Below are 27,560 nucleotides of genomic sequence, written 5' to 3'. Positions count from 1 at the left end.
TTCACTGTTGCTTCTCACACTTTTTTTTTTTTTTTTTTTTTTTTTACTTCTTCCTTTGCCTTTGTGGCATTTTTGACTTTTCTTAAATATGCTTTCCCTGAGGCACCACCATCTTGGCTGAAGCACTTAGCTGTGCCCTGTGGTGAGTCTGCTGGAGCCAGCTGGAATCAGTGGTGTCTGGCACAGGGAAGCCCTGGCCTCCCCTCATGGAGGTCCTCCTGCATCTGCACCCTGCTACCAACCCCTAAAGACATGTAAAACTAATACAATACTACACATTAAAATATATGCAATCGAAGTTATATAAGATGCATACCAAAATTATATATATACTATTCATATGAAAAAAGAAAAATATCAGATAAGTCTTTTTATTACATTTAAAGATATCAAGCAGGCTTTCCAACCCACTAGGCCACCACAGAAATTGTAAATCACCTAGGGAAAAATGAGAGAGGAACTTACGATGCAGTCTCTGTGGATATCAATGGAATAAGCCTGGCCCTGACAATTGTGGCAATCTGGGTGACACAATAGCAATAATATCCCCAGATATTTCTAAACAGTCTACAGAGTTGAGTCTCTGTGGGTATATTAGCACAGATATGATGACTTTATTGTCCAGAATCTCAGTTTGAGCATAGATGCCAGGCTTGTCCTTGAAGGATGTTTGCTGACTGCAGCACCAATCTCCCAGATCACAAACCTGAAGATAGATTGCATGGTTAATTTTCTTTTAGTAGTCATGTAAGGTAGAGGGAAGAGAAAGAAACCTTTTACATGTGACTTTTGACAAAAAGGGGAAGCACACACCAAAAAAAACCTCTGGTAGAAGAGTATCACAGATACCCCACCAACAGTTGAAAGGAAACTCACGAATTATATTTTTAAAAACATTAGCCCACCTCTGGAATTTTCTGGAGAGAGGAAGCCTGCATATCATACCAAAATTTCAGTGTTTGAAATGTGTAACACTACAGTTTAATGGATGATGTGCAGACCAGTAGTTTATCAGTTTGTGGCCAGGTTAATTAAAGAAAATTTTATGGGGCTCTGTGTTGCTTAAATCCTAAAAGAGGTATGCATTTCTTGAACAATAACTAACTTTCTGTTCTATTATCTATGAAAACTGCAGGTTTGACTTTCACTTCATACGCTCCTATATTTATTAAAAAAAAAAATCTTTCCCAATAAATAGCATTTTCATAATAATACTTAACTTTAAAGAACTAAAATAACAGATGAAGAAACTAACTGAGCAGTGAAACATACATAAAGATTTACACCTTCTTTAGCAAGACAGCCACAGGATGGACAGTAGTGCTTACAGATAAGAACTACAAGAGAGAAACACAAGTTGAGATGTGTAAACTGAACTTCTGTTTAGAAAAATAACTCATTTCAGATTAATGTATTATATTGAATTGTCAATTTAGGGACTGGATCAGTCATATAAAGAAAAGCATGTTTTTCAATTTCACATGTAACTTGAACAATTTTAAGAGGATCAGTAGTGTTAACTTTAATTACATATTCTGCATCTTCAAATATGTGAGCAGAGAAGGAGGAAGATGGTTTACAAACATCTGGTTTTAAAGCAGGATGAGGTTGTTCAGGAGGTGTTGGAGGTCTTATTCTATTTGTTCTTTGCAGTTGTGTATTAAAAACAAAACAAAACAAAACACATAAACTTGCAGAGAAACACAAGAAATAGAAAACTGGTTCGATACACAGGACATGTCTATTTTAATTATTTCATATTAGTAACAGAAAATAAATATTTGTTTACAAAAAATATGTAACCAAGGAAACATTATAAATGGAGGAAACAAAAGTAACTGGAATTTATACTGTTTAACAATTCCATTATAAACTTTTGTTTTCAGTTAACTTCAAACTCTACCACTACCTGTGTTTGACAAAAACGTTCCCTTGGAGATAGCTAAGCGGTGGTAGTACTGTATGAGTACTGCTGTGAAAGTGATTTAAAAATCAGACACTAGCAGTAGCACAGATCCTAGTTTAGTGCTAACCTCTGACCTACTGTAGTTGAATTTCTAATGCCACTCCATTAGACTGTACTAGCGAGTGCAGTAATGTTTCCAATGCTGATACAGTACACTGCTGTCAGAGCATATCCTACATTGTCTCTTTGCTCAAGGTGAAATTACTTGTGGAAATTTTAATTTGAAAACAGTTCAGTGATTTCCAAGGACATAGGAAGCTAGCAAGAGCCTGGTTAAAAACGGATGGTTCTTCATATAGGAAAAAGTAGATCTGTGGAAACATTTGCCAAAACATATTGCATATACTAAGTTTACATGGTTCAAGGGGAGGTTGATCAAGTTTATGGAAATCTATGAGACATTGCTAAGTATACCGAAACAATAACTGCTTCAGAAAAAAAGTGCAAAGCCAAGAACTGTTGACAGCTGGGAGAGTATGAAAACCCAGGTCTGCCCTATGCTTCTGTGTATTTAATGTCCTTACAAGAAGAGCAGCTTTTGAGAGTAGTTGCTGAAGTCTTGCAGGTTTCTGGACCACACAGGATTACCAAGAGCAGAAGAGTCTGTTAACTGTCCTACTTCTTTCTTACGCATCCCTTTGATGATGTTTTCCCTTCGTTACCCTATGCACAGTCAGGTGCTGCAAATTCCTGAGCAGCCTGCTCCAGCCACTTTTTAACACATCAACAAAGACAAAACAGCTTCATTTGTCAGTAACAAGAAACAGAGACTGGCAGAGGTCTATAATATTGCAGACACAAGACACATTTAATTAGTCATAATCACTTTCAGAATAAAAATAACATGCTCAATTGTTGTCCAAATCTGATCTCCTAAGCCTCTGGAGAATACTGATTTAGGAACTGAGATTTCCAGTTCTGAACACTGTACTTATAAACACCAGCACAAGGCAGCACACAAAGAGAGTGTCACCTCCTACTTTACTGTGCATAAAGGGCAATAGCTTCTTCTTGCTTGCAACTATTTCTTAGTACAAGCAGCAAATATTTGTCCTGTGATATAAAGGTTATTGGTCCACTGGCCCTTTATCAGACACAACAACGATGGTTTTGACACTATGAAGCAGAAATGTGGAGTTTCCAATTCCTATAAACTATTATGAATCTTGAAGTTGGGAGGCGACATTTTGGTCATTAAATACATTAGTGTAGTGTGTGCAATACATCACTGTTGAGTATATGCATGGATGGAAAATAAGCTCTTAGTATCCTGTAAAGAATATTCTTTTGTGGCAGATATGATCAGAAACCATTTAAATTGTAATACAAACACTTTTTTCATCTGAGCATGCTGGGTCCAATTGAAAATTCCCTTAAAATAAAAAATTCCTCTGCTAACACACATTTGTCTTATAATTTCACTGAAGACATTCTGGTGAAAAATACTAAAGAATACATCACCATGTTGCTGAATATTGTACATAAAAAAAGTCATTAGTTCTACTGACCTTTGTTAATGACTACAGAAAAACTCCCAGTAGGCAGCACCAGGTTATCCTCATTCAGACCTTGGCAAGAAATATTCCTCCAATGAGTCACCATCAGTTTTAAAAGAACTATTCTGACATTTGTCCTAAACTTTTAGACTAGAAATGCAACAGGTCCCACTGCAGATCTTTTAAACCATATTAAAGCCTTTAACATCCAAGGGCTCCACACTTACTACTTGCCGTCTCTTCCCTGTTCTGTCTTGCACCTCTGTGTTATGCACAAATCTCAAAGCACTTGGGTTCATTGCTATGTGTTTGGGAAGGACACAAACCAGCCTTTCCCTTGGCTTGCTGGCATTACTGACAGTACTAAGTAGCTCCTCATTTGAGTATTTATCACTTATGCCATTCTCACTCATGGATGACTAAGGGGAGAAGGACAGCAGCAAGAGCTTCTTAGACATTATTACCTACAAATCAAACATACATTATCTGTTAAAGAAGAAATAATGAAGGTTTGGTAACTTCAACACTAATCTGTACAATTTTAAATGCCTAGATACTACTTTCCTCCACATGTTGGAAAATAGTAATAAAATTTTAAAATAATTGTTAAGGGTGACATAAGAATTTAAGCAATCAGTCAAACACTTGCAACATGTTGTCTGTTGCACAAAGGCCCTTAAGATAGGCAACTCTGATAACCACCTCCTGGAAAATGTGTAAATTGAGAGACTCCCAATCAGAAGCTCCTGTCCTTGAAGATTAAGGTCCTCTGAAAAATAATGAACTAGCTGAAACTAGGCAAGAGATATTAAAGTGCAGACATAAACCAAAGAAAGGCCAAGTGCTTACCATACAGAGAAGAAAAATTCAAAAGTTTGGACAAAGTTCAAGAAGGGTTCCTCATCAAAGACCTGTGGAGACTGCTAGAGATCACCAACGACCCACATGGAAGCCCCTCAGAGACTCAAACAGTATACATAATAACTATGTAAATATGATAATGAGTTCTAGGAAATAGAATGAATATATATCATCATTCCAGGAAATTTGATGAATATGTATGTAACAGAGTGATATAAGCTTTGGCTGTTGTAACATATGTCAGTATATGGTGGATGTGTAGGTGGAATGATTCCCTCATGTCCCTGGCCGAAGAAAGTAATGCCTACTTGTTAATGCTAAACCCGGTGTTAAGGAGTTTTCATTCCCAATTTCGATGACACATTGTATTGGTTTTGGCTGAAGAGAGTGAATTTCTCTCGTGGTAGTAGCTTGTACAGTGCTATGTTTTGTATTTGTGCTGAAAATGGTGTTGATAACATAGATATGTTTTAGATATTGCTGAACAATACTTGCACATCATCGAGACCTTCTCTATTTCTCATGCTATTCCACCAGCAAGCAAGTTGGGAGTACACAAGAAGCTGGGAGGAGACACAGCTGGGACACTGCAACTAACCACGGGGATATTCCACACTGTATGACATCCTGCTCAGTGATAAAAGCTGGGGGAAAGAAGGAAAAGAGGGGCACATTTTAAGTTATGGTGTTTGTCTTCCCAAGCAACCATCACATCAAACGAAGCTTTGCTTTCCTGTTCCTGGATGAACGTCTGCCTGCCAATGGGAAGTGGTAAATGAATTACTTATTTCGCTTTGCTGGCCTGCACAGCTTTTGCTTTCCATATTAAACTGTCTTTATCTCAACGCATGAGTTCTCTCACTTTTACCCTTCTGACTCTCTCACTCATCCCTCTGCAGGGGACTAAGCAAGTGGCTGTGTGGTTCAGCTGCCTGCCAGGGCTAACCCACAGTAATAGTTCAAACACTTCTGCTGTTTCATTTTGCAGCAGTTAAATGTAAAATCTTCTTTCTTCTTGCGTCAAGCAGATGAAGTCTATGATTGTAGATTTTTCATTTTCATTCCATCTTTTCTGGCTACAGAGAAGCCATTCACAACCAGTCCAGAGGAAACAATGACCTGGGAGATGTGTCTGCAAAGTCAGAAGGTCATTGATTTTACCTTTTTAAGGACCTCTTTCTGTGAGCGAGATGAATCAAAATAGTTAGCAGGTAGTGCTTGAAAGTTAGTTCTTGAAATAGTGCTTAAAAGCTAGAGAAAACTGAAGCATCCAAAAACTGGTGCAGGGTTGCTGGGGATGGAGAGCCTAGCTACCTACATATGGTGAGGCACAGATGAAAGCACCAGGGTAATCATGGTCGCAATCGTGAATAAAACTTATCTACACACAGCAGATAAGCAGGCACTTCTTTATTCCAGCGCTGGGGAACATGGGGGATAACTCCGCCAAAGATGTGTTCGCCGACAGGTACAAAGCACAACATATTTATACACTTTTTCAGCAGAGTCATGGTTACATAAGATCAACAAAATTCACAGAGTTTAGTTTGACCTTAATAATGATTGGCTTTCAGTTACCTCACCTTACCTATATTCCAATTCTGCAGAAATCATTGGTCATCTTTACTGATTGATTTAAATAGAATGAGGAGAGGGCAATGATTAGCATATTCATGTCATTTCCTGGAAATCATTATCATATGCAAATGTCTCTAACGCGTGCATGGTTATACTGGACGGGGGTCCTCTGGTGGTCATCGATAGTCTTCCTCACTGTGTCCACTGATTGAAATCCATCCCTGCGCATGCTCATTTTATCTTTGGCTGATCTTCCCAATCAAACCCAGTTTCTTCTGGTACGTATTGTTTCAAATCAAGATCCATAACCAGTACCCATTGTTTTGATTCAGAGTCCATAACGATTTCCATAGTAATCGAGGCAAACACAATGCTAGTTGCTCCTAAGATCTTAACATATCATATGTTCTCATAGCTGCTATAACTCCATTTTAAATCAAATCCATATTTTAAACTAAAATCAAAATAATATTCTAGGATTAAAGTTATTTTGTTAAGGTAACTGCAACATGTTATAAGGTTGGTTTCCCGAAATTTCCCAATTATGGGAGTCAAAGCCAATTAAAATTTCAATTGTTTATTCAGCAAGCGGCAACAAGCGAAACAGTGCTGGGCATCCAGGGAGTTCAACTCCGCCAACAGTGCATGCCCTCTCCCCGAAAGTCTTTCCTTTTACATCCTCTGCCTTCTGGTATCTGTGTCTCTTCGAGAGGGGTACTCTGCATCTGCGCATCTTGTTCTCTGCCTCCTGGTGGGCATAGGGATGAGGATGAAGGCTCCATGTCTTCCTCGCGTCATGAACTCCTCGTACTTCTTGCTTTCTTCCCTCAACCCCCCCCTTCACAATCTCGCTTTACCCTGTTCTCTTAGCTAAGCGCTTGCAGCTAGTCCTGCACAATGTAGCAATATGATTAGCCCTGCATAGCTCATGTGGCAACATCCTTCCTCGATATCTTCAATGGAATTTTGATGAACAATGTACCACCTATCACAAACACCATCACCTTAACCATGTCTGTAACCGAGGTGGGGAGCAAAGGCTGAGTGTCCCACTTATATTTTTAAGAGAATAAGGCCTACCGTTCCCGGGGGCACTCCCTTGTGGATATTAGTGGGAGTCTCTCATGACAGGACCACCAGCCATCTCCCTTCCGCAGAGGTTGGGCCCGGATGCCCGAGTTGTGGGTGGGCGGGTGTTCCCGGGGTGGAGGTCCCCACGCAGCTTCGCTCCAGTACTGCGGGGACTGGCGCCCATGGCACAATCGACGCCTCTGTTGCCAAACAACGGCGCCCAGCGCTACCCGACAGCCTTCGCGGAGGATCCGGTATCCTACGGCAACGGAAAACCGCATTCCTGCTCCGTCATGCACAGGAGCCTTTAACCAATCAGAGGCGCGCACGCCGGGCTGCCTGACAACAAGCCCCGCCCCTCAGGTACCGCGCCCCATAGCGGCGCAGCCGGTGCCGGAGCCTGAAGTGGCGGGTGACACCCGACGGCGGGCTGGGGCGGTGGCAGCACCTGGAAACCGAGCACGGCGGAGCTGGTGAAGAAGTAGGTGTTAGTACTGCCAGAGAGAGCAGAGCAGAATCTGCACATGCCGGTTAAGGACAGAGACTCGGGAGAGCAGAGGGGTTCTGGGCAGGGCCCAGCTCCTCATTGTGCCTGTAACCTTGGCAGCTGAGGCACTCTGTAGCTTTGAGGACTAAACGCAGATCTAGGAACCTGCTTGTGGAGACCACTTGCCTGTGTTTACCGTAAGAATTAAATTGATGCATTAATCCAACAAAAAACAGCTCCATAAAATTACTTGTGGAGGCTGTTTTTCAGTAACATCCATATTTTCAGGTTTCTGAAAATTGGAAAAAAAAGCTTTACCTCCGTTCTTTCATCTTTAGAGACTTCAGTGTAGCTAATGTGGGCCTATCAGAAGTGTGCTGAAGATGGCATCTGTGTGGCCACATACTACAGCCTTGCCTTTTGCTTTGAGATGAAGGGAAATGTTTAACCCCACATTTGGAAGGTAGAACCCCTCAGAGCTCCAGAGCTCTCAAATTAAAAGGACCTGGAGAAGGCACATCAATAAAGAAGACAGCATTGGACACGAGGACATGCACTGTGTAAATATGTTTTGCCTGTTAATTGCCAGCAGTTCAGGCCTTGAGCATTTCTCACTCTGTAGGTTTATCACCAAGATGAACTGTGTTTGAAGTCTGCATGACATACAGAATCAAGATACAGCATATGATTCCACTGGGTGAATAACTGATACAAAAACCAAGAGTGATATAAAACCAAAGAAGAGCAGTAAAATCAAAGAAATACGACTGACACTGTGTCAGCACATAAGGAGAAATGTGATTTCTCTTCAAGAAATGCAGTTGGGCTGGGAGTGGAAATGGATTTCACTCACAGTGGGAGAGGCAGGAATAGCCTGTGGACACCTAAAGTAGGGCGATGACTATACAGCCAGCCTAATGCCTACTTATGGTCAGGATGGAATTCAGAGCACACAAATCACATGGTTTGATTTTCTCAGAAAAAGCACTTTGCTGGATTTGCAGATGGATAAGACTTCACTTCAAGGTATCCACCACAAGAAGAAGAGCAGTGGTCTGGCCAGGATTCGGGGGAATTGGCTGACAAGACTGTACACTGCCCATTAATTTCCTCAAATACTTGATACTCTGGAGACCTGAATATTGTGAGATAGACTTCCCATCTTTAATACAGAGGGTGCCTCTAATGGTTTAAGTCTCTAAGTGTACTTTTCTCCCACATGATTTTATCACTCCCATCCAAGCACTTATATATATATTTAAGAACATGGGAATATATTTAAGAATGTGGGAAGGAAGCACCCCTGTGTCCCTTCTTAAGAAAAGGGACAGCAAGTCACAAGTAGATCAACACTACTCATCCAAAACAGTTAAAAGACCTGTGTCCAAGCAAGGATCTGAACAAAGTACTTCAACTTCATGTTTCTGTACTTTAATCATATACAATTTCTTGTCCCAGAGAGAACATGACAAACAGAACAAGATACATAGCACAAAGATGCTCTGTATGGTATGGAAAACAGTGAGGGTATTTTGGAGGCTTGGTAACAACTTTGGTATATTCAGCTGAAGTGCACGTATTTTTGCCGTGAGTAGCACTGCTTCCTATAGAGATAACAAAAACTAGAGTCTGTATTTTAAGATCATTAAGAATTTCCTTCCAAATCACATGGGACTAGCCAGGCATGAAGAGTGGTGAGAAAACTGTCAGATGAAGTGAGACAGAGGTGCATTTGTACTGCTGACTGAAATCTGGAACAAGATGCCCATAGCGTGTACCCAGGTTAGCTGTTCTAAAGCCCTCAAGCAAACTTTTCTCTGTTTTGCACGATGAGTATCAGCTTCTAAAGCACATGGGCAACATCTAGTGTTACCTGAGGGATACTGCATATCCCAGCATCTTTGTGAAAGGCTAAGCCTCTGAATCCATAAAAGAGCTTCTATGAAAACCAGGTCTTCTTACCTCAGTTCAAGATGATGTATCCCTGAGATCAGGCAGGCATTACCACAAAAGGCACACATCATGTATTTGCTTGCTTTTTCTCAATGTCTGAATGCTATTACTGGTCAGTTCTGTTGGCATCCTGTTTAGTCTTAGCAATAAATAAACAGGAACCTTGGGAAAGCAGGTTAAAAGAACAGTATAAACTCAGAAGTGATGTTTTAGACAGATTTCTTATCCACATGAGTAAAGCTATGTTGGACTAGCTAAAATGAACAGCAAAGGTCCCACCATCATTTAACCTGTGATTCCTAGAAAGTCTACATGGAGGCAAGTAAAGTTTCTTCCCCAATACCAGTCTATGGTTATGACCACAGTCCAAGAAGCCAGAAATATGATGGTCAGGCCAGAGAGCAGGACAGTTACTGTACTGCAGAACAAGACTGCTACTGAATAGGAATGGATGGATGGCTTGATTAAGTTGGAGGAACATAGGAAATCAGGGCCTGCATAGGCTGTGCTCAGAGCTTCAAGCAGGAAATGAAGAGATTGTAGGGGATGATGTGCATGCTCTGGACATGCTCATTAGGATGATGGAGAGGGGGAGGAGGCTGTGTTGCAGAGGAGATCATTCCAAAGCCACCTGACACTGGCTGCAGAGGTCAGCACATCTCAGACCCCCCTGCTACTGCAGGAGGCTTTACCTCATTTGGTGAGGTACCAGTCAGTCTACTTTCTCTCTCTTTCCTCCCTACATCATCTGTCACCCAGCTTCCCTAATGACCATTTTTCTTCCACAGTGTGACAGCAAGGACCTAGGACCAACAAATGGGTACAAACTTTCTGAAGATGAGTAGCACTCTGGCTTGATCACAGTCAAGCTGTAGATTAAAGGGATATTTATTTTCTTTTACTGTGTGGGTCCAGCTTTCCCCTGGTGCTCCAGAACAATCAGTTGTTTAAGCTAGTGAGAATCTTTCCCTTGCCCTTTCTGGGGACCACCTACTAAGACGTGAGGAGATACTTGGGACCCCAAAACTTTTGTCAAGGCCTCAATACAGACTAGAATCTGTTCTCTCAGCAGCACATTATACTGACAATGTTTGCTGAACCCCTGCAATCTGGTCAGACCAAGCACCATATTCAGTAGTCTTATGTCATAGCTCTGTACAGAATTAGAAGAACATGATCTTTACCTTACCATTTGTTTCCAAGAGAAAAATTGGTGGGGCGGGAGGAGGCAGGATGTGCTCAGTTGGTATTATTTCCCCAGACAACACAATGTGTTGTTATGGCCCAAGACTAACAGGACCCAAAGCCCAAGATATATCTGCCTCCAGCAGGCACATCCCATATGCTGCTCATGTGGTGCCTTCAGACCAAACCAGCAATTGCTTGTGTGGCATACAAGCAAAAATTGCTTGTATGAGGTGCTGGGTAAATGTCCTGGGTTTGAGTGAGTGGTGGGGTTTTTCATAGCAGGGGAGAGGGCTACAGCGGTGGGCTCCCTGTGAGAAGCTGCTTGAAGCTCCCCCAGCTCTATGTCAGACATGCCTCTGCATGAAGGTCAAGGCAATCAGCTACACCTCTGCAGTAACCTATTTAAGAAGGGACCTGGGAGGAGGAGTTGTATTTGTGAGGAGGATATGCAACAGCTCTGTGAACACTTTGATCAGTGGAGAAAGAGGAAGAAAGGAGGGGGGAGGTGTGCCAGACCACCCTGTATCCCGTGGTGAGACAGAAGGGTGGCCCTCCCCTGCCACCTATGAAGATCTACAGTGGAGCAGACACTGATTTATGGCCTGTTAGGGGTCCCATATGGTTAATTAAGGTGATTGCACCTGAAGGAGTTTGGGACTCCATGGGAAGAAACAGCCCCACTGCTGTAGTTCAGTGCTGGGAGGATTGCAACATGCAGGGCTGTCCCATGCCAGAGCAGCTGGGGAAATGCTGTGGCCCATGGAAGGGACTCAAGTAGGAGAAAAATTGTGGAGCACTGTCTCCTGTGAAAGGGGGACCGTGCTGGAGCAGGGGGAAGAAGTTCCAGAAGTTTCCCTGTGCTCAAAGATGGAATAAGTGTCAGCACTGACTGCACCTCCCATTCCTTGCCCCTGCGCCACTGGGGGGAGGAGGTAGAGATACTGGGAGCAAAGATGAGCCTGGGAAGAAGGGAGGCGTGGGGGGAAGGTGTTCTCAAAATGTGGTAGTGCTTCTCACTGCTGTCCTACTCTGTTAAGTGATGTTGCTGTTAGTGCCTGTAATAAATTAATGTTCTTTTTTTCTACCCCTAATGAGTCTGCCTTTTGCCCGTAACCAGAATGGGTGATTTATCCCTCCTTGTCCTATCTCAAATTCCAAGCCTCAGCTTACTTTCTCCTTCTCAATGCTGGGGGGGGGGGAAGGGGTAGTGAGCAGCTGTGTGATGTTCAGTTGCTGTCTGAGCTCAAACCATGACAAGAAAATACCTCAGCTTTTTGGACAGGATCAGAACACAGTCCCTGTGCCTGGAGGGATTTGTTCCTGTATCTGCTCTTGGAGCCACCTAGTAGCCACACTCCTAGCAAGCTGTAGATGTTTTACAAGCTAGGAGTAAGCTACAAATACAGATTCTGAGTTGCTGTCATCCACTTTCTGTTTCATATCACCTTGATGCAGCCTGTTTGGCTCAGTGCAAGGCGCTAGTGGATACATCTGCATCAGAAGGTCAAATGAGCTAATAGCTTCAAGTGTCATGCTAACCATCTTTACAGCATCACCTGCAGTTTGTCGTTCCATGCTGGATTTCCCAAAACAGATATACATTTTTATTTATTGTTTTTAGCACCATGGACTTGGTTTCAGCAAAGGAACCTTTAAGGTGTGAGTTTGATACATTCTGTGCCCTAGACTGTGCTCTTGCTGTGACACACATACCAGCTGACAACAAAAAAATCACTTGTCTTTCTGTCATTCTGCTTAGATAATGTCCTGTGCAGTAGGTATTGTAGAGGTATGTGGAAGGTAAGAGCATCTGCCTCATTTATCTGATCAAGGACCTTTTCAATGCAAAGGGCAATTGACAAGCAAGGACACATGAAGATACAAACCTAGTAGACAACAGATAAAAGAGATGATGCCAAGGATTAAAAGTCTCTAGTTACTAATTGATGGACGATTGAAAGAAACTCCCAGGTACAGCTTTGGAGATGGCCACCTGGACTTTGTTACTGATAAGGGAAAAAAGAGAAATGTCCAGACAGTCTGGGTTTTAGGTATTCGAGGTGGGTCTGAGGGACTATGCAAAATTCACAAAGGAATGTTTAGTGGAAGGGGATTGGGGAGGAACAAAGTGGGGGAATAGAAAGTGGTATAGAAGTGGCCTGTTGCATGTAAAACGTTGCTGGTCAGTATGCTTGTCTGACCACAGCCTGTGTCTGATCACTGAAGTTGGTCCTATCTTCTTAAATCCTTTCTTAACTACAGTGGGTGAGAGTCTTGGCCACCAGCCACTGGGATGGGAACAGTGTGTGTCTGGAAAACCAGTAACTGTGAGGAATTGGTGAGAATGAAGCAGGTGAGGGGATCAGCTCCAGTTGATGTAGTAGGACTCAAAGTCACAGGCACATGTGCCTGGCACCAGTTGCTGTGGGGTGGAAGAGGATCTGTACCTTCTGCAAACCTGCTGTGTGCAGGGGTGGGGTGTACTTCACTTGCAAATCTCAAGCTGTACCAGCCAGTGGGTCTGGGTAGAGGTACTAAGTAGGCAGAGAGTCTGTGCTGGTAAGTGAGGGTGTTGCAGTTACCTTAATAAAATAGCTTGAATCCTAGAATATTATTCTGATTTTAGTTTAGAATATGATTTTGATTTTAAAATGGAGTTATAGCAGCTATGAGAATATAAAGCACACTAAGGCCCTTAGGAATAGGTAGCTACTATGGTGTGTGGCTTGAACACTATAAGAATCGTTATGGACTCTGAATTAAAACAATGGGTACTGGTTATGGACCTTGAGTCAAAACAATAGGTACCAGAAGATACTGGGTTGAGTTTGGAAGATCAGCCAAAGAAGAAATGAGCATTGGCCAAAGATGAAATGATCATGTGCAAGGATGGAGTTCAATCAGTGGACACAGTGAGGAAGACTATCGATGACCACCAGAGGACCCCCGTCCAGTATAACCATGCACGCGTTAGAGACATTTGCATATGATAATGATTTCCAGGAAATGACATGAATATGCTAATCATTGCCCTCTCCTCATTCTATTTAAATCAATCAGTAAAGATGACCAATGATTTCTGCAGAATTGGAATATAGGTAAGGTGAGGTAACTGAAAGCCAATCATTATTAAGGTCAAACTAAACTCTGTGAATTTTGTTGATCTTATGTAACCATGACTCTGCTGAAAAAGTGTATAAATATGTTGTGCTTTGTACCTGTCGGCGAACACGTCTTTGGCGGAGTTATCCCCCATGTTCCCCAGCGCTGGAATAAAGAAGTGCCTGCTTATCTGCTGTGTGTAGATAAGTTCTATTTGCGATTGCGACCACTAACAAGGGGACCTGTGAGTGTGGTGTACTTGTGAGATGAGTATGTGAATATTGGATCTGTTACCTGGACCAAATGGCAAGTAAGAGACCCATGAAGTGCATAAAAGGGTGCAGGATCTTGGTGGGGGTGGTGGATGGACAGAGGGGCAAGTCACACCGGTACAAGTGTGAGTGTGTGTCGGTGTGAGTGCATGTGTGTGTGTGTCCATACGTGCATGTCTGTGCACACACATGTGTGTGCGCGTGTGTGTGCACATGCATGTGTGTGTGCATGCCTGTCTGTCTCTGGGATACATGCTCAGCTTCACTACTAGTTGAACCTGCAAATGGGAAAGCAGCAGCTGTGTCCATCAGTCTGGAACAGAGACCGCTGCCAGGCAGGAGGAATCCCCATGATCTGGAGCTGCTAGAGGGGATGGTCACTTATAAAACTGCTTAACATGTCTGTGCATTTCAAACCTAAATTCTAACTTGCTTGATCTCTCAATTTGAAGGCTGGCCTCATCATATAGGAGGATATAAAATTCCCTGAAACTTACTTCATTCTTAATTTGCTAGTCCAGCAGACAGTCTAGACTGAACCCTAATTCATTCGACTATGAGGGGTCATCAAGTAACAGATTGCCCAGAGAGGTCTGGCATGACATGTGCAGCAAGACAGAGCTGCTACAGAGACTAGACCTCTAATGCATTATGTTTTCCCACATAAAGAACACAATGGCTTTAAACATCTCTGGTTCTACAGAACACTTATTCTGAATTAGAAAAACAGAACTAATGAATCAAGAATTGCAGTCCCTGAATTGCGAGCATGAAGAAATTTAAAAACAAATGTGATTTTTAATGAAATTCAGGTGTAGGAAATTCCAGGTCAGGTCTTGAACACATTACCAGAGGAAGTCACTGGGTATAAGCAACAAATTCAGTAAAGAATTGGCTATTTGAAAAATATTCAGCTTGTTATTAGCAGCCACCACTGAAGTTTTGGAAGGAGTATTTTTGTCTTTTTAGGCTGCAAATCAACCTCTGTACTTCAGTTCATCATTGACACCTGGCTTTCTGGGAAAATTATTGTGTGTTTGTTCACAGTGGTACACCTGAATGTTTCCTGGATTGTCAGTTTCCATTCCTGCTCTCTAGGAGCTGAAATGTTGAGACAGAGGTTGTTAGCTTTACTGTAAACTGCTTTATTTGCCAAATTTCCTTTCTAGCTATTGAGTACTTGAGCTAACCACAAGTGACATTTTCACAATTCTCAACAACTGATTTTCCTCAAATCTGAGTCTTAACATGCAAAACAACTCCAGCATTTTGGCTTTACCTCCCAAGCATGTAATGGACAACTGCTGTGAATTCAGCTGAGTGGATTACCTGTATTCTGTTTAAACTCCCACATACCAAGGCAATCAAAGCATCGAGCTTGAAAAAACTTGAGCAAGCTTGAAGAGCCTCTCCTGCTAGCCAATGACTTTTCAGCAAAATATGAATGGATTCTTGGCCATGTTTGGTGATATCTGGTGGCAAAGAATTAATATTTTCTTGTATCATTGTTAATATGAAGAAACTTCATCAGAGTGACACTGGTTTGAAGTCATCTTCTAGAGCACAAGTTCCTTTCCAAAGCACTGTTTTCATGATTACATTCTAATGTCATAGGCAGTACAAATCTACTGGTGAGCAATGTAAGCTACAAAGGAAGTACACAGCACTCCAGCAAAAAAAGTGCTGCATGGCATTTAAGAAGCTAACATTGCAGTGTAAGTCTAATGTAGGGAAAACTGCCTGTGTATATGCATGTCTCACAGGAGCCTTATCTACTTAATAATGGAAGTGCCTAAGTTCTTCTGAATGGGGGGGGTCTTTCCACAGTAGCAAAGTACTTGGAAATGTAAAAGTCCCAAGACACATGACTGTTTTATGTGGCCTGCTAAGTACAGATGTGCAACTGATGTACTTACACATCTTTTTACCTTTCATGACAGGGTAGCAGCCTGATATTCAAGATTCTTGTTACTTGTAGTATTTCTGGTCCAGTTCTTTTAATAGCCTTTGTCTGCTTGATCCACTTAGGTGTGAGTTTATATTCTTGAAGCAATATTTGCAGGTAATGACCCAGTATGTTACAAAAGTCCAGCACAAAACTTCATGTGCCTTTCAAAAGCCACGTACCAGATGGACAATCACAATAATACATGGTGTGACTGTGTGCAGCAGCATATCTATTGCAATGCAACTTGAAAAGATGGGCTTATTTTCTTCTATTGCTAATTTTAACATAATCAAAATATCTGATTTCTACCATTTCTTTAGAAAGGGCCACCTCCTTCCACTGAACTCTGCACAAATTATAAGATTATCGTGAATACTCACTAAATTAATAAAGGGGGCTTTAAAAAATGTAAAGCTTTTGTTTCTAGAAGGGAGAAGAAGGAGATGAATACTCTGTGTTTTTTTTTTTTTTTATCAGAAGTGTTCAGTGCAGCTTTGTTAAGAGCTCTATTTCCCTCTTAATCACAGGGTCAGAGCTGCTTTGTTTCAGAGTATGTCTGTACCACCTGCTGCAACACCACAAAGGGAGCACCAGCTCTCAGTCCTCAGGGACTCTGGCTGCACCAGAAGCTAATCAGACCAGCCTCAACCTGGCCCACTGTGCTGTACTGAGAAGACATACAGTAGGCAAAACCATCTTGGTCAGGGTTGATAGATGTTTCCAGTGTGCATTGTGTCATGTGCACTAATCCTGAACGGTAACTACTGCAAGTATGCAAGGTTTGATTGTCGGTGTTGTGTGCATCTTTTGAGATACTATGCCACCACTTGATAACGTCAAACATGAGGAATGTTTACACATTGAATCCAATGACTATCAAATACACAGTACAGAAATGGGTGCAGGAAGGCAGCCTTCCAGCAGCTGATCACAGTGATACCTGGCAGATGCTGGTAATCAGCGCTTAAGCTCTTAAGTCATGCTCACTCATTGCTTAATAAACATTTATATCTTCTATGCACCCTAAACAGAGAGGATCTATCTCCCCACACTTAACTTCTGGGTGCTAGCCTGCACCTGGAGGAGCTGTGCCTTTAGATTCCCTCCAGCAGAGAGCTGAAAACAGGTCTTACCCAATGTTTTAACCCCAGAGCTACCTGACAGCAAAAAAGGCGTTAGCATTGCTCCTTGTTTTGTGGGGACCCCAGAGGCATTTCCCACACTAGGTGTCTACATGTAGAAAGCAGGTCCCCTGACCTTCTGCTGGTACTGCCTAAAATTGCACTAATTTGGAGCTGAGGTGGGAGCTGCAGAGAGGAGGAGTAGGGAGAACTGAGACAATGCACAGGTAGCAACATTTGTCAGGAAATAAAGGCAAAATACTGTTTCTTGTCTTCAGCTGCATAAACTTCTAGTGACTTGAAGGGAGAGTATTAAACGAAAGAGATAATGCACGAAAGACCCATAGTCATTTATCAGAAGCATCAGAAAGAGCTGTGACAGGAAAATATTTGTCATCCAGGCTATTTCATTATTTACGCATCTACAGACAAATGATACCAAGACACACACAAACGACAGTTTAAAATCAAAAGCTTTCACTTTTTGCACTGTATGAAGGAATAAATTCTCTGTTGGTTTTGTGACCTGGTGGGTTAAGTGACTTGGGATACAAGATGTATAATCAGAGGTAGTTTAGCCAAGGTCAGACAGGGTGGAGATTTTCTGAACTGTTTGATACCCAGTTCCCTGGACACCAACAGGAAATAGCTGGCTGCTTGAGCACTGGAAAACCTAGCTCTTGGATAAGGTATAGCTGAACACTGCTGGAAACACCCGTATGGAAAGATGTATACCTCAGAAAGATTTAGGGAATCACAGGCAGGAGCCTACATTCCCTGCCTAGACCACAGATATCTTCAGAGCAGTCTTCAGAGTTTAAGTGCTGGATGGCTATTACTATCCTGAAGAACTTTGTGCTTCTCATTTTATTTCATTTAACCCACTCAGTCTAGCTGTGGCCTGCTTGCAGGCAGGAGTGTTAATACATTGTGATAGAGACTTTTTGCAGCCTTTACTGATACATACAGTCTTCTCAATAAGGACAAATATGCACCATAACAGGACTGTGATATTGATAGGTAAATTAATTTAATCACGAGACCTGACCTGAATAAACATCATGTGCATTCATTGTTGGTTACAGAATAGCAGTCTGGATGAAGCAGAGTAGAAGGGTAGAAAATGGTAATCAGTTTCAGCACAGATATAACAAGATCACCTTTTATTTTATTAATTTGCATAACTTAGATTTTATTTTTTGTGATAAAGTGTAAATGACATGTTTTGTCCACATTTTCTAGACAGCAAGCCACTGTAGAAATACATCTTCTAAAGCACATTCCTTGGTTATTGAAGAGATTTCATCTTTGATTTCTATACACTGACTGTCACAGTGTTTTAAATAGCTGATCAAAAGGGGCCACAACAACCCATTGAACTATACCAGCCTGTTATCTCACTTTTAAAGTAATTGCAGCTTCAACTCTACCAGGAAGAGAACAGACCAGCCACAAGACTACTCTGGTGTTTGAAGACAGGGGTCTTCTCTTCCATTGCCTGGTTCTGTTTTTCCCCAGTTGAAGAGCGCTTTATATTTCCCCACATATATTTTCCCCTGAAGCCTTGTTGCAGAGGGGACAAAAGAAGTACAGAGAAAAAATGGGACAAAATGCTTAAATTTCTTCAATTCTATTTATTTACCTGCCTTCTGTAACTCCTGAACTTTTTCCTTTTAATCTGTTTTAGAAGTATAATTTTGCTATATGAATGGTTAGAAACAGAGAAAACTCTCTGAAGTTTTGAAGTGAAAAGAAATAAATGTGAATCACTTAGTAAGGTTTTTTGCATTACACTGTGTTCTTTTATGCTACTGCACCTTTTTAAATAACAGAACCATGGAAGATTCTTAAGGCGTGTCAGAGATCAGAGTGAAGTAGTCCTCAAAGTTTATGCATCCCCATTCACATTGTTATAATTATCACTTAGAATGGATGTGTACATTTTTAGACCCTAAATGGAGAACAAGATTTTTTTTTTTCTTTCAGTAATTCTATTTTTCACATCCTATCTGAAAGGATTTGAAAGTAAACCAGCACTATCACTAAGGAACGTTCACAGTTCACAGAAAAGCTGTGTCAGATAAGAGCAGATTACTGTGTATGAAAGCACATTGAATGAAATCACGCCTCCTGCAATGCTTCACAAGAAATCCTAGTTGCAAACCAAATATATCAGAAAATAAAGCCTCAGTGTATTAAAAGTGACCAGCAGCAGAAAGGAAGAACTGTGAAATTGCATGAGGTAGCTGTTGGGAGATCTACAAAATTCAGAATAAATGGTGTCTAATGCCTATTCCATTTCATCAGCAAGTAGAAATAAAGTGCAAGTGCTGACTATCTCAGGAAACAGGAATTTATGAGCCAGACCTGTTCCCAAGGAGGATGTTTTTCTGCCTTTTTTTTCCTAGCTATATACATAAATTTGAAGTTTTGTAATAATTAAAAAGCATGTATGTCACAACACAGTAGTCCATTAGCCAAGCTTAATCAAGCAAAAAATATTAACAAAAATTCACAATATACTGCTGAACGCCAGTGACAGTTATAACCTATATGCTCTAACATTACAGTTTAATCCAGGGGTTGTGTGGAATTATATTACCAAACCAGTGCATTTTGAACTGGGCAGGTTTTTAATTTCTGCTAATAACTTTGCAAATATGAGACTTCCAAAAGAGAAAGAGAAATCTTGACCACAAGAAACCCATGGCAAGAGTCCTAATCATCTCAAGATAGATCTGTTCACAGAAAACATTGGAGAGATGATTTATGAAAACAATTTAAGCAAGGAGGGGAACAGCAAAGTGCACAGGCTAATTAGTAAGTACAAAGGAAAGAGAACAGAAAAGGGAGACTGGGATGTTCAGATGTAACAAATAATGCTTTGTTATAGCACTTAGAGGATGTGGAGGCACCTAGCTTGAGACAACAGGAGATTTCAGCCCCTGCACTGAAGAAAGAAGTACCTGCATCTTCATAATGATTTCTGAATCAATTCTGTTACTCATCACAAGACCAAGTGAATCTCAATTGCAAGGCAACAAAAGCTACCTCAGCTGCTTAGGAGGGACAGATAGAGGGGCAGTGAAGTCTTCCAGGCACCTGATGGTAATGCTTGCTTTCATGATGCTCTGTGGCTCAGAGAAGGGTAGTACCTGAGCAGACCTTGGCCATGAGAGTAGATCTTCCGGCTGTTCCAATTCTGGCAAGCTTTTATTGTTCTAGAACTAGGGAGAAACAACTGGACCTAAACCTAGCACTTCCCAGTGGTCACTGTAAACAACTGAGTAGCATGTGCCGCTGGAGTAAAGTAAGGCTCTGCTCTCCATGCCAGTCACAGTTTCAAGACTTTAGAGTCCCATGGCCAGTCAGCAGTGACTGGTCTGGAAGAAAAAGTGAGGGGTAGAAACTACTAGTTTAGTTCACAGGTATCAAGCCAAGACCATGAAACCCTCAAAAATACCTTGAAAGAATTTTACTACTTTGAAGAAAGACTCACAGGATGCAGCCTCTGTAGGCATACAATCCATCACACTTTAAGGACATCTCTATTTCCCTGACACAGGCAGGCATTTGGGTGCAGGCTACAAAATCAGTTACACTACCAGAACTGAATTATCCGTAGTGCTACTTCAGGTCTCTGTTATTCCTGAGTGTTTTATAATTACTATTCCCACATGCAGCCTAAGAAAAATGTTGGCTGTTCCACTAACTCAGATTCTCTTACTGAGGCAAAGCTCTTGAGCAACCATGGGGAGGGAAAAAACTGAAAAGTCAGCCCGGGGCTGTTTTACACAGCAGCCTTTGTCTTGTAATGGAGAAAAGAAGTGGAAGCTCTGCCTCAGACCCTTCTCCCAGTGCTCTGGAGCCCTTTGGGCCTGTGCCACACCTCATCATGAACTTCTGCAGGACAGAGGACAGGCGTAGAGGCAGCAATACCAATGCATAGGCTAGCAAGTGGCAGAGCACTCTGATGTAATGTTTTTGGTGTCCCCCTCAGATGCACTGGTAAACACACAAGTACATGCTCTGTTTGCCAGGCCTGCAGTGCATCTTTGTAACTAAGCTATCCCCCATCTGATCAGCTTTCCTCAGGTCATATTCAGGCCAAGGAAAATAGCTCTGGACCCATCAGGTCTATGGAAGTTTACACCAGTGTAAAATCAACCAGAGAGAGAGATGGGAGAGCACATCACCAGCCTGGCTTCTGTGTAAAGCCAAGGAAGCCAGAATGCATTCAGGACCCTGAGGTCTTGTAGTATTCCCTCTAAGAAGGAATATACAACAAGATGGTGCCATCTTCTACTCCAGCCCAGATATATTTCTTTCCCCACAGTGCTGCTGCAAACTGCAATATTTAGCCTCTCTTTTCTCTGTTTTCTTCAGCAGAGGTTTTGTTCAAGTTCAGTCCTTCTGAAGGGGTACTGAAATTTGAGATCAAGAGATGAAAAGCCTGTTCAGAAAGCTGGAACTCTTTGCTCCTCCTCTGCCAAAGTGCAGTAGAAAGACGAGAAAAAGAGTTACTTTTTATAGGCAATGAAAAAAGTAACAACGCATGTGTACCTGCATAGGAAGGGAAACCTGAAGGTTTGTTGTCTCACTGAGGCAGGTAGCTGCTGTGTTTCCAATATACCAGGCTCAGTACACTGGCTTCAAGCCTTCCCATTCATGAATCTTATAAAACCTTCCTAGGCTATGAAACCCTCCTAAAAGCAGTGGGACATTGCTCACAAAATGAGTCAGTGTGATCACAAGAGGGTATCCTCTAGAAACAGAGAAGACCATTCATCACAACTTCCAAGCTTCCTACATCCAACAGTCAACAGCATGTCCATTTTAAGTAGACAGTAAAAGACAAAACAATTGGAAAGTCTGAGAATTTCCACTGAAATTGGCAGAAAACTTTCAAGGATTTCCTAGAGTGAAGTCTAACTGTGCAGAAAAAGAAAAGAAGGCTGTTTCTCCCACAAAGTGAATCCACCTATAAATTAACAATATATTTGTGATTTAGAAAGAGAGGAAAAACCTGCATCTGGGCCTCTCAAATCACTTCTTAGAAACTTCTTATTTTGGAAGCATCCAACAGTATGATTGTGAAGGTCTCCAGGCTTTTTTTTTTTTTTTTTTTCCTTAAATGTACATTAGTTTGTGCTTATGAGACTTGTCTGGCCATTGGAGGTTCAGGTGTACCTGTTCTACAACAACACCAAACAGATGGCAGAAACATTCTTTTCATAGGTCTTTACTATTTTATTCTATTGTAGAAAGTGTTGTCATGATCATTTGCCTTTATATGTAATCCAGAGCCCTAACAAGCAAAAATTAGAAGCATTACCAGTAGAGACATAAAATACCAACTTCTCTTGCGAGCTGTGCTCATATGACCAAAATAGTCTGTTCTAATAAACACATTAGTGGTGTGTAAATCATCTTACAAGGCACTGAAGGTGAAAAAAATGTAATTTAGTTGGGCTCATACAGCTAAACAACAGCTATGCTATAGTGACAGTATAATTTCCCCAAAGCATTATGGGATAACATTAAATCATTCTTCTGCAAGAGAAGGATAAATAACACTTTAATTAAAAATCTTCTCCTGTATTGGGCAGGTCAAACCAATTAATAGTGTTAATGATCCAGATTCAGGAAAAGGAGGCAGTTTAAGAACACCCCAAAGAACAGATGTCCCACTCAGAGTCTTCTATTTTTGTCTTTGCACATAATTTTCTTTTTTGCTTTTCAGGGTAAGAGCCCTACAGCTTGGCTTCCCCTGTGTGTCAGTGCAGCATTATCATATGCAAAGTCAAAGTCAGTAGCAGGAGGAAGAGACAATGAGAAAACTGGTGAGCGCTGCCAGTATCTGCATGAACATGACTAGACCATCTGTGGCCCCCGGACTGGGGTTCAACCGTGATGTAGCCATTAATGATGCGGATCCAGGGAGGCGGATCGGTAGCACTGCAAGGCAAGAGAATAACATCAGTCCAGACCCAGCCCAGAACTGCCTGATGCCCACAGAGCAGGAGGTGGTCAGCCTCTGTGCCCCACTGACAGTGTTCAGGATTCTTGGGAATGTTTTCTTGTACTGGTTCCATGCTCACCAAAGGCATGCGTCTCCTAATGGCAGAGTGCTGCCTTGTCCCTTCCTCACAGGTGTGGGCAGTTCGCATGGACCAGGATGCTGACCAGCTGAACTGTGAAGCAGTCTTGAGGGGGAATATGGAAGAGATTGTGGAGGGTAGAGACACCACTGAAACACCTGCCCTCTACTTGAGTTCACCCACCCAGCCTGCCCATTGCTCCCATGAAGTCAGTCATGTGAGTAGCATGACCATATTCCTAGCATCTTTCAGCTAAGCAGAAAATACATTAAAAAAAAAAAAAAAAAAAAAAAAAAAACAAAAAACAAACAAACAAAACAAACAAACAAAAAAAAAACCAAAACAAAACAAACAAAAAACCAAGCTTTGTTGCAGAGGAGTGTCGCTGCAGTGACACTTGCTGAGCACAGCAGGAGTGAGGCACCTGATTTCAGCTGAACCTATCTTCCCCAGACATGCTTCTGTACGTGCATCTTAGCATGAACCAAACTTGTTCCTGTACTGCATGTTCCCATCCACAGGTCAGGAATTAGAAAGGATTTACATTATATGCTTTAAGGAGAGGAAAGGCCGCTTCCAGAAATGCATCATAGAGTCACTGGGAAAAGATCATCACATCTCAGAGTATCTCCCAGTGGTAGTGAGGACTCTGAGGTGGTGATGAGCAAGAACTCAGTCAGAGCCTACATGATGCTGAACCCCCATTATGGCATCATGTGACTGAGGAGAGAAATTTGTATGCTTCAGACTGCTAACATCAAGTATCTTGAATTGGGGTAGTTCACACACCATGGCAGGTCAAGAGTCAGAAGAGTCAGATACTACACAGGTGTTATTCTCTTCGGCAATAGATTGAAAGCCATGCTTGACCCCAAGGGTCTCATGGTGCTGCATGGAACCAGAAGACAAATGCAGACAAAATTACAAGCAAGTCTACCTGCCAAATACAAAAGCAGTCATTTTTCCTGCACCCACTCTTCAGCTGCTGTGTACCACCCTTGCCTTATTTTGGCCAGCTGCATTAAACAAAAATGCTTTGAGAAATTGAAGGCAATTAGCATCCTTTTTAAAAACACTTACTCTTCCATACCCAAAGGCCCCCACACAAGGCTTTGAGCAGTAACTGGAGAGAAGCCAGCTGGCAGCACATCAAAGAAATACAGCTGACAGCTGATGCATGCAGGAGCATGAACTCAAGCAATTCTGCTAAGCCCACTACAAGACTTTATTAAATCACTTGACCTGCACCTTCCAAATTTCCAGGCTTACAGGAGGAGAGCTGTGAATGACCCATACTCAAGAAACCTGACAGTTTTACCTGTGCTTGGGCGCTCAGGGGAATGCTTATAGCAAGGCTTGAGACTCCCAGTGAGACGTGCCGGGCACACCTGTGAGTTTGAGCCCAGAGGAGGCGGATTTCTGTGGGGACACATCGCGGCTGTGCCACGAGGTGGGGCTGTCAGCTCAGCCCACGCCTGGCCAGGCGGCCCGCAGCGGCACGGACTGTCGGTGCAGGGAGGTGGTGATTCGCCCTTCTTTACAAACACTAAACCGATAGCACAGGTGGGAAAGGTGTGTGAATGACAGCTGCCTCTCTGACACTCACGGCTTTGCCTCTGCACCAAGGGCGCAGCAGCATCCCAGGCAGCCGTAAGCATCACTTACTTGTCTTTGCTAGTACTGTCATGCAACAGCTCCGTCTCCAGACATTCAAGCTCTCTGCTACTAAGGACTCACCCCTAAAGAGAAATTGCCACCTAGCACCTAGGTAAGTTTGTGGGATTTCCTGCTCTCATATTTATGCAGTAGTTTCTTAAGCTGTTATCATTAGCTTTGCTTTTATCTCACTATTGCCTTGCAGTACTTGAAATCCAGTACGTAGCCCTAATGAGTATTCAATTTAGTCACGATAGCACGTCCTCCCATCTTCCATCTTCTGAAGGCAGTGACACTGCAAGTGCATGTGTATCTCATATTGGGATGCCCAGTGACTTCCATGAGTTTCATGAGAGCAACTGCATGTGAAAACTGAACATGTCAGTGTGCAGTCAGGCTGGGAGCTTGAGATCATAGACTCCAAATCACTTCTTAATGTTTCAACTGAACAGATTGTCAACAGAAGCTCCAAAGCCCCATTCAAAAAAAGCTGGTATCACCTACATTAATAGAAAGTAAATGATACACTAAAGGACAAAATCAAATGTGATCAATATAAGGATTTGTTGTACTGGTGAATCTTGGACTGTGTGTAGGTCTGTCAGTGGGCATGCAAACTTCCATGTGCATTTGTCTCCCTTTCTCTCCAAACTATACACATCTAAGTTGGAAGGAAGAGCAGAGAGGGCACAAAACTACTGTAGAAAAGAAGAAAAGGAGTCTGGTCTAAAAAGTTTAGCAATGGGTGAATGCTTAGAACAGAACAACAGCTTCTGCACCCACTTGCAGCCAGCCTAAGCGATGTATTATTCAAAGCATTGGTACAGCTGGGACCCAGGGATTTGATAGGAGAGGCATGGGAGAACCCTGATTCACTCAGTACCTTGGGAAGCAGGAAGAAACATTCTTCAGATGAAAAAAACCCAAAGAATGTAGAGGCTTAATTTCAAAAACTGCAGACTTTTCTCTATCATCCTGACCTGTCTGGTTATTTACAGTAAATAAAATGCTTTCAACCTGAGTATGGCAGATACAGAGACATAAAGTACAAAAGAAAGTAGATGCAGGTCTGTGTGTTATCTGACAGGAGGGAAACATTAAGGTACACATTCAGCTACAGGCCAAATTACAGCTTATGCAGGAGAAGTTGTCTTTTTTTGCAGGTTGTTGTAGTTCTTGTAGGTGAGCAAGCTCTTCTGGACAAAAACTAGGGTGTATGTGTGAACCTCTGCCCACGACACACTCCATTTTTTATATTAATTCCATCATCCATTAGGTTGTCATCCCCCCTTTCCAGATCTACAGTACTGCCAGGCGGCTCACATGCTTTTTAATATTGGAAGAATACAGAGACTGGAAATAATGTATAAATATTGCCCAAATGCAAGGAGCACATATGCCAGATATGACTGTTTCCACATATGCAGCAGCTCTTGGATAAAGGTCCAAGGCTTTGATCTGTACCATCTTCTACTGGACCCAGCCTTCTGTGATAAAGAGGATTACCATATGTTCACAATCCCTCAAGACCAAATCCAAAATTGTGTAAACAAGGCTTCTACTTGTATTATGCCCAATTCTCCACAAACCTAACCATACAGAAGAAGCTATTTTGTCACTAAAAGCACAAACAGCCTTCAGTAAATGTTTCAGCAAGAATCACAGTGAGGGAGAAGGTCAGATCCTGCCCTCAGCATGTACTAGCCCCTGCAGAAGTTTGGTGTACTGGAGTAATCAGCCTAAGTTAAAGTCCAGTTTGTATGACAAACCCTCCTCCCTCCCAAGGTGTTAGCTACCTTTCTTCAAGACGAACCCAGAGATCGTTAAACTGTCGCAGTCTTTGCTTCTGCTGCTTCTTCTTCTTCTTTTTGTACTTCCTGTCTACCTCCTCCAGCAAGTCAATGCTGTCAGGGAGCAGCAGGTGAGGCGGGATCTCTTCCTCCTCCTCCTTCGGGGGGTACAATGGCAGTGGGAGCTCCTGGGACACAACAAAGGGTCTATGTGCTGGTGATGACGATGAAAAGGCTAACAAGGTTTTGAGGGGTTTTCTGCTGAAAGGAGAAGGGAACACAATATTTGAAAGGGCTTTGAGGCAGAATCTTGGTAGACATACCATCAAGGCACATATAAAACAACTGTTTCTCCCTAACATATCAGCTGGATGCTTATTTCTCTGTCTTGTATTCCTGCCTCTTCCTTAAGTCAGTATTCTGATCAAAATAGTTCTCTTTAATGAAAAAAACTTTGGAAAATAGGTAATCTGGAACTGATGAAAGAATGCAGTCTGGCTTAGGGTGGAGTAACTCGGGAATAACCTTGCATATCTAGAAAGAGACAAAAAAGAAATCGCCCTCAAAGTTGGAGGAGGTCAAACCATACTCCTCTAGTCTGACCTACTGCAGAACACAGACCAGATCGTTTCATTCCTGCCCAGATCCAACTAATTTGAGGGGCAGGGAGAAGGGGTGGGGACAGGACAACTAAGGCACACTAGCTGAAGGAGCCAGTCCTAGATCAACAACTCTCACTGGTGGAGAAGGTAAGTAATGAGATAGTCCACAGACTGTGGTCATGGCTGCAGAGCTATCTTGCAAATTATTGTCATTGAAGGGAATGGCTCAATATATCATTAAGCAATCCTTTGGGCCATCTAGTCTGCAGCAACTAGAAGCAGACTACCTGTGGCAATGCCAAGTTCACTGTCATCTCATTTTCTCTTTCATGAAGCCAGGTGGTACAGAGTAGTGAATGCATAGCTTT

At 42.2% G+C, this 27,560-nt stretch overlaps 1 protein-coding gene across 6 annotated transcripts in view; it reads right to left on the bottom strand.

The window, feature by feature from the left end:
- Positions 1-27,560, bottom strand: part of TRABD2A (TraB domain containing 2A) — a 131,050-nt gene that overhangs the window by 9,441 nt on the left and 94,049 nt on the right. For 4 of the 6 annotated variants that reach the window (XM_042788013.1, XM_042788018.1, XM_042788019.1 and 1 more), the window contains 2 exons: positions 26,597-26,851; positions 22,492-23,001 (listed from right to left, as the gene is read on the bottom strand). In XM_042788013.1, coding sequence (XP_042643947.1) covers positions 22,821-23,001; positions 26,597-26,851 — 436 coding nt within the window. In that variant the 3' untranslated portion in view covers positions 22,492-22,820. Of the gene's footprint in view, positions 1-22,491; positions 23,002-26,596; positions 26,852-27,560 lie in introns of those variants that run through there. The other 2 variants (XM_042788014.1, XM_042788016.1) reach the window with 2 other exon arrangements.

The sequence above is a fragment of the Tyto alba genome, unplaced genomic scaffold (assembly GCF_018691265.1).
Source record: "Tyto alba isolate M040663 unplaced genomic scaffold, T.alba_DEE_v4.0 Super-Scaffold_13, whole genome shotgun sequence".
Lineage (NCBI taxonomy): Eukaryota > Metazoa > Chordata > Aves > Strigiformes > Tytonidae > Tyto > Tyto alba.
Note: the sequence above shows the minus strand (reverse complement) of the source record. Positions and strands in the feature narration are given on the sequence as shown.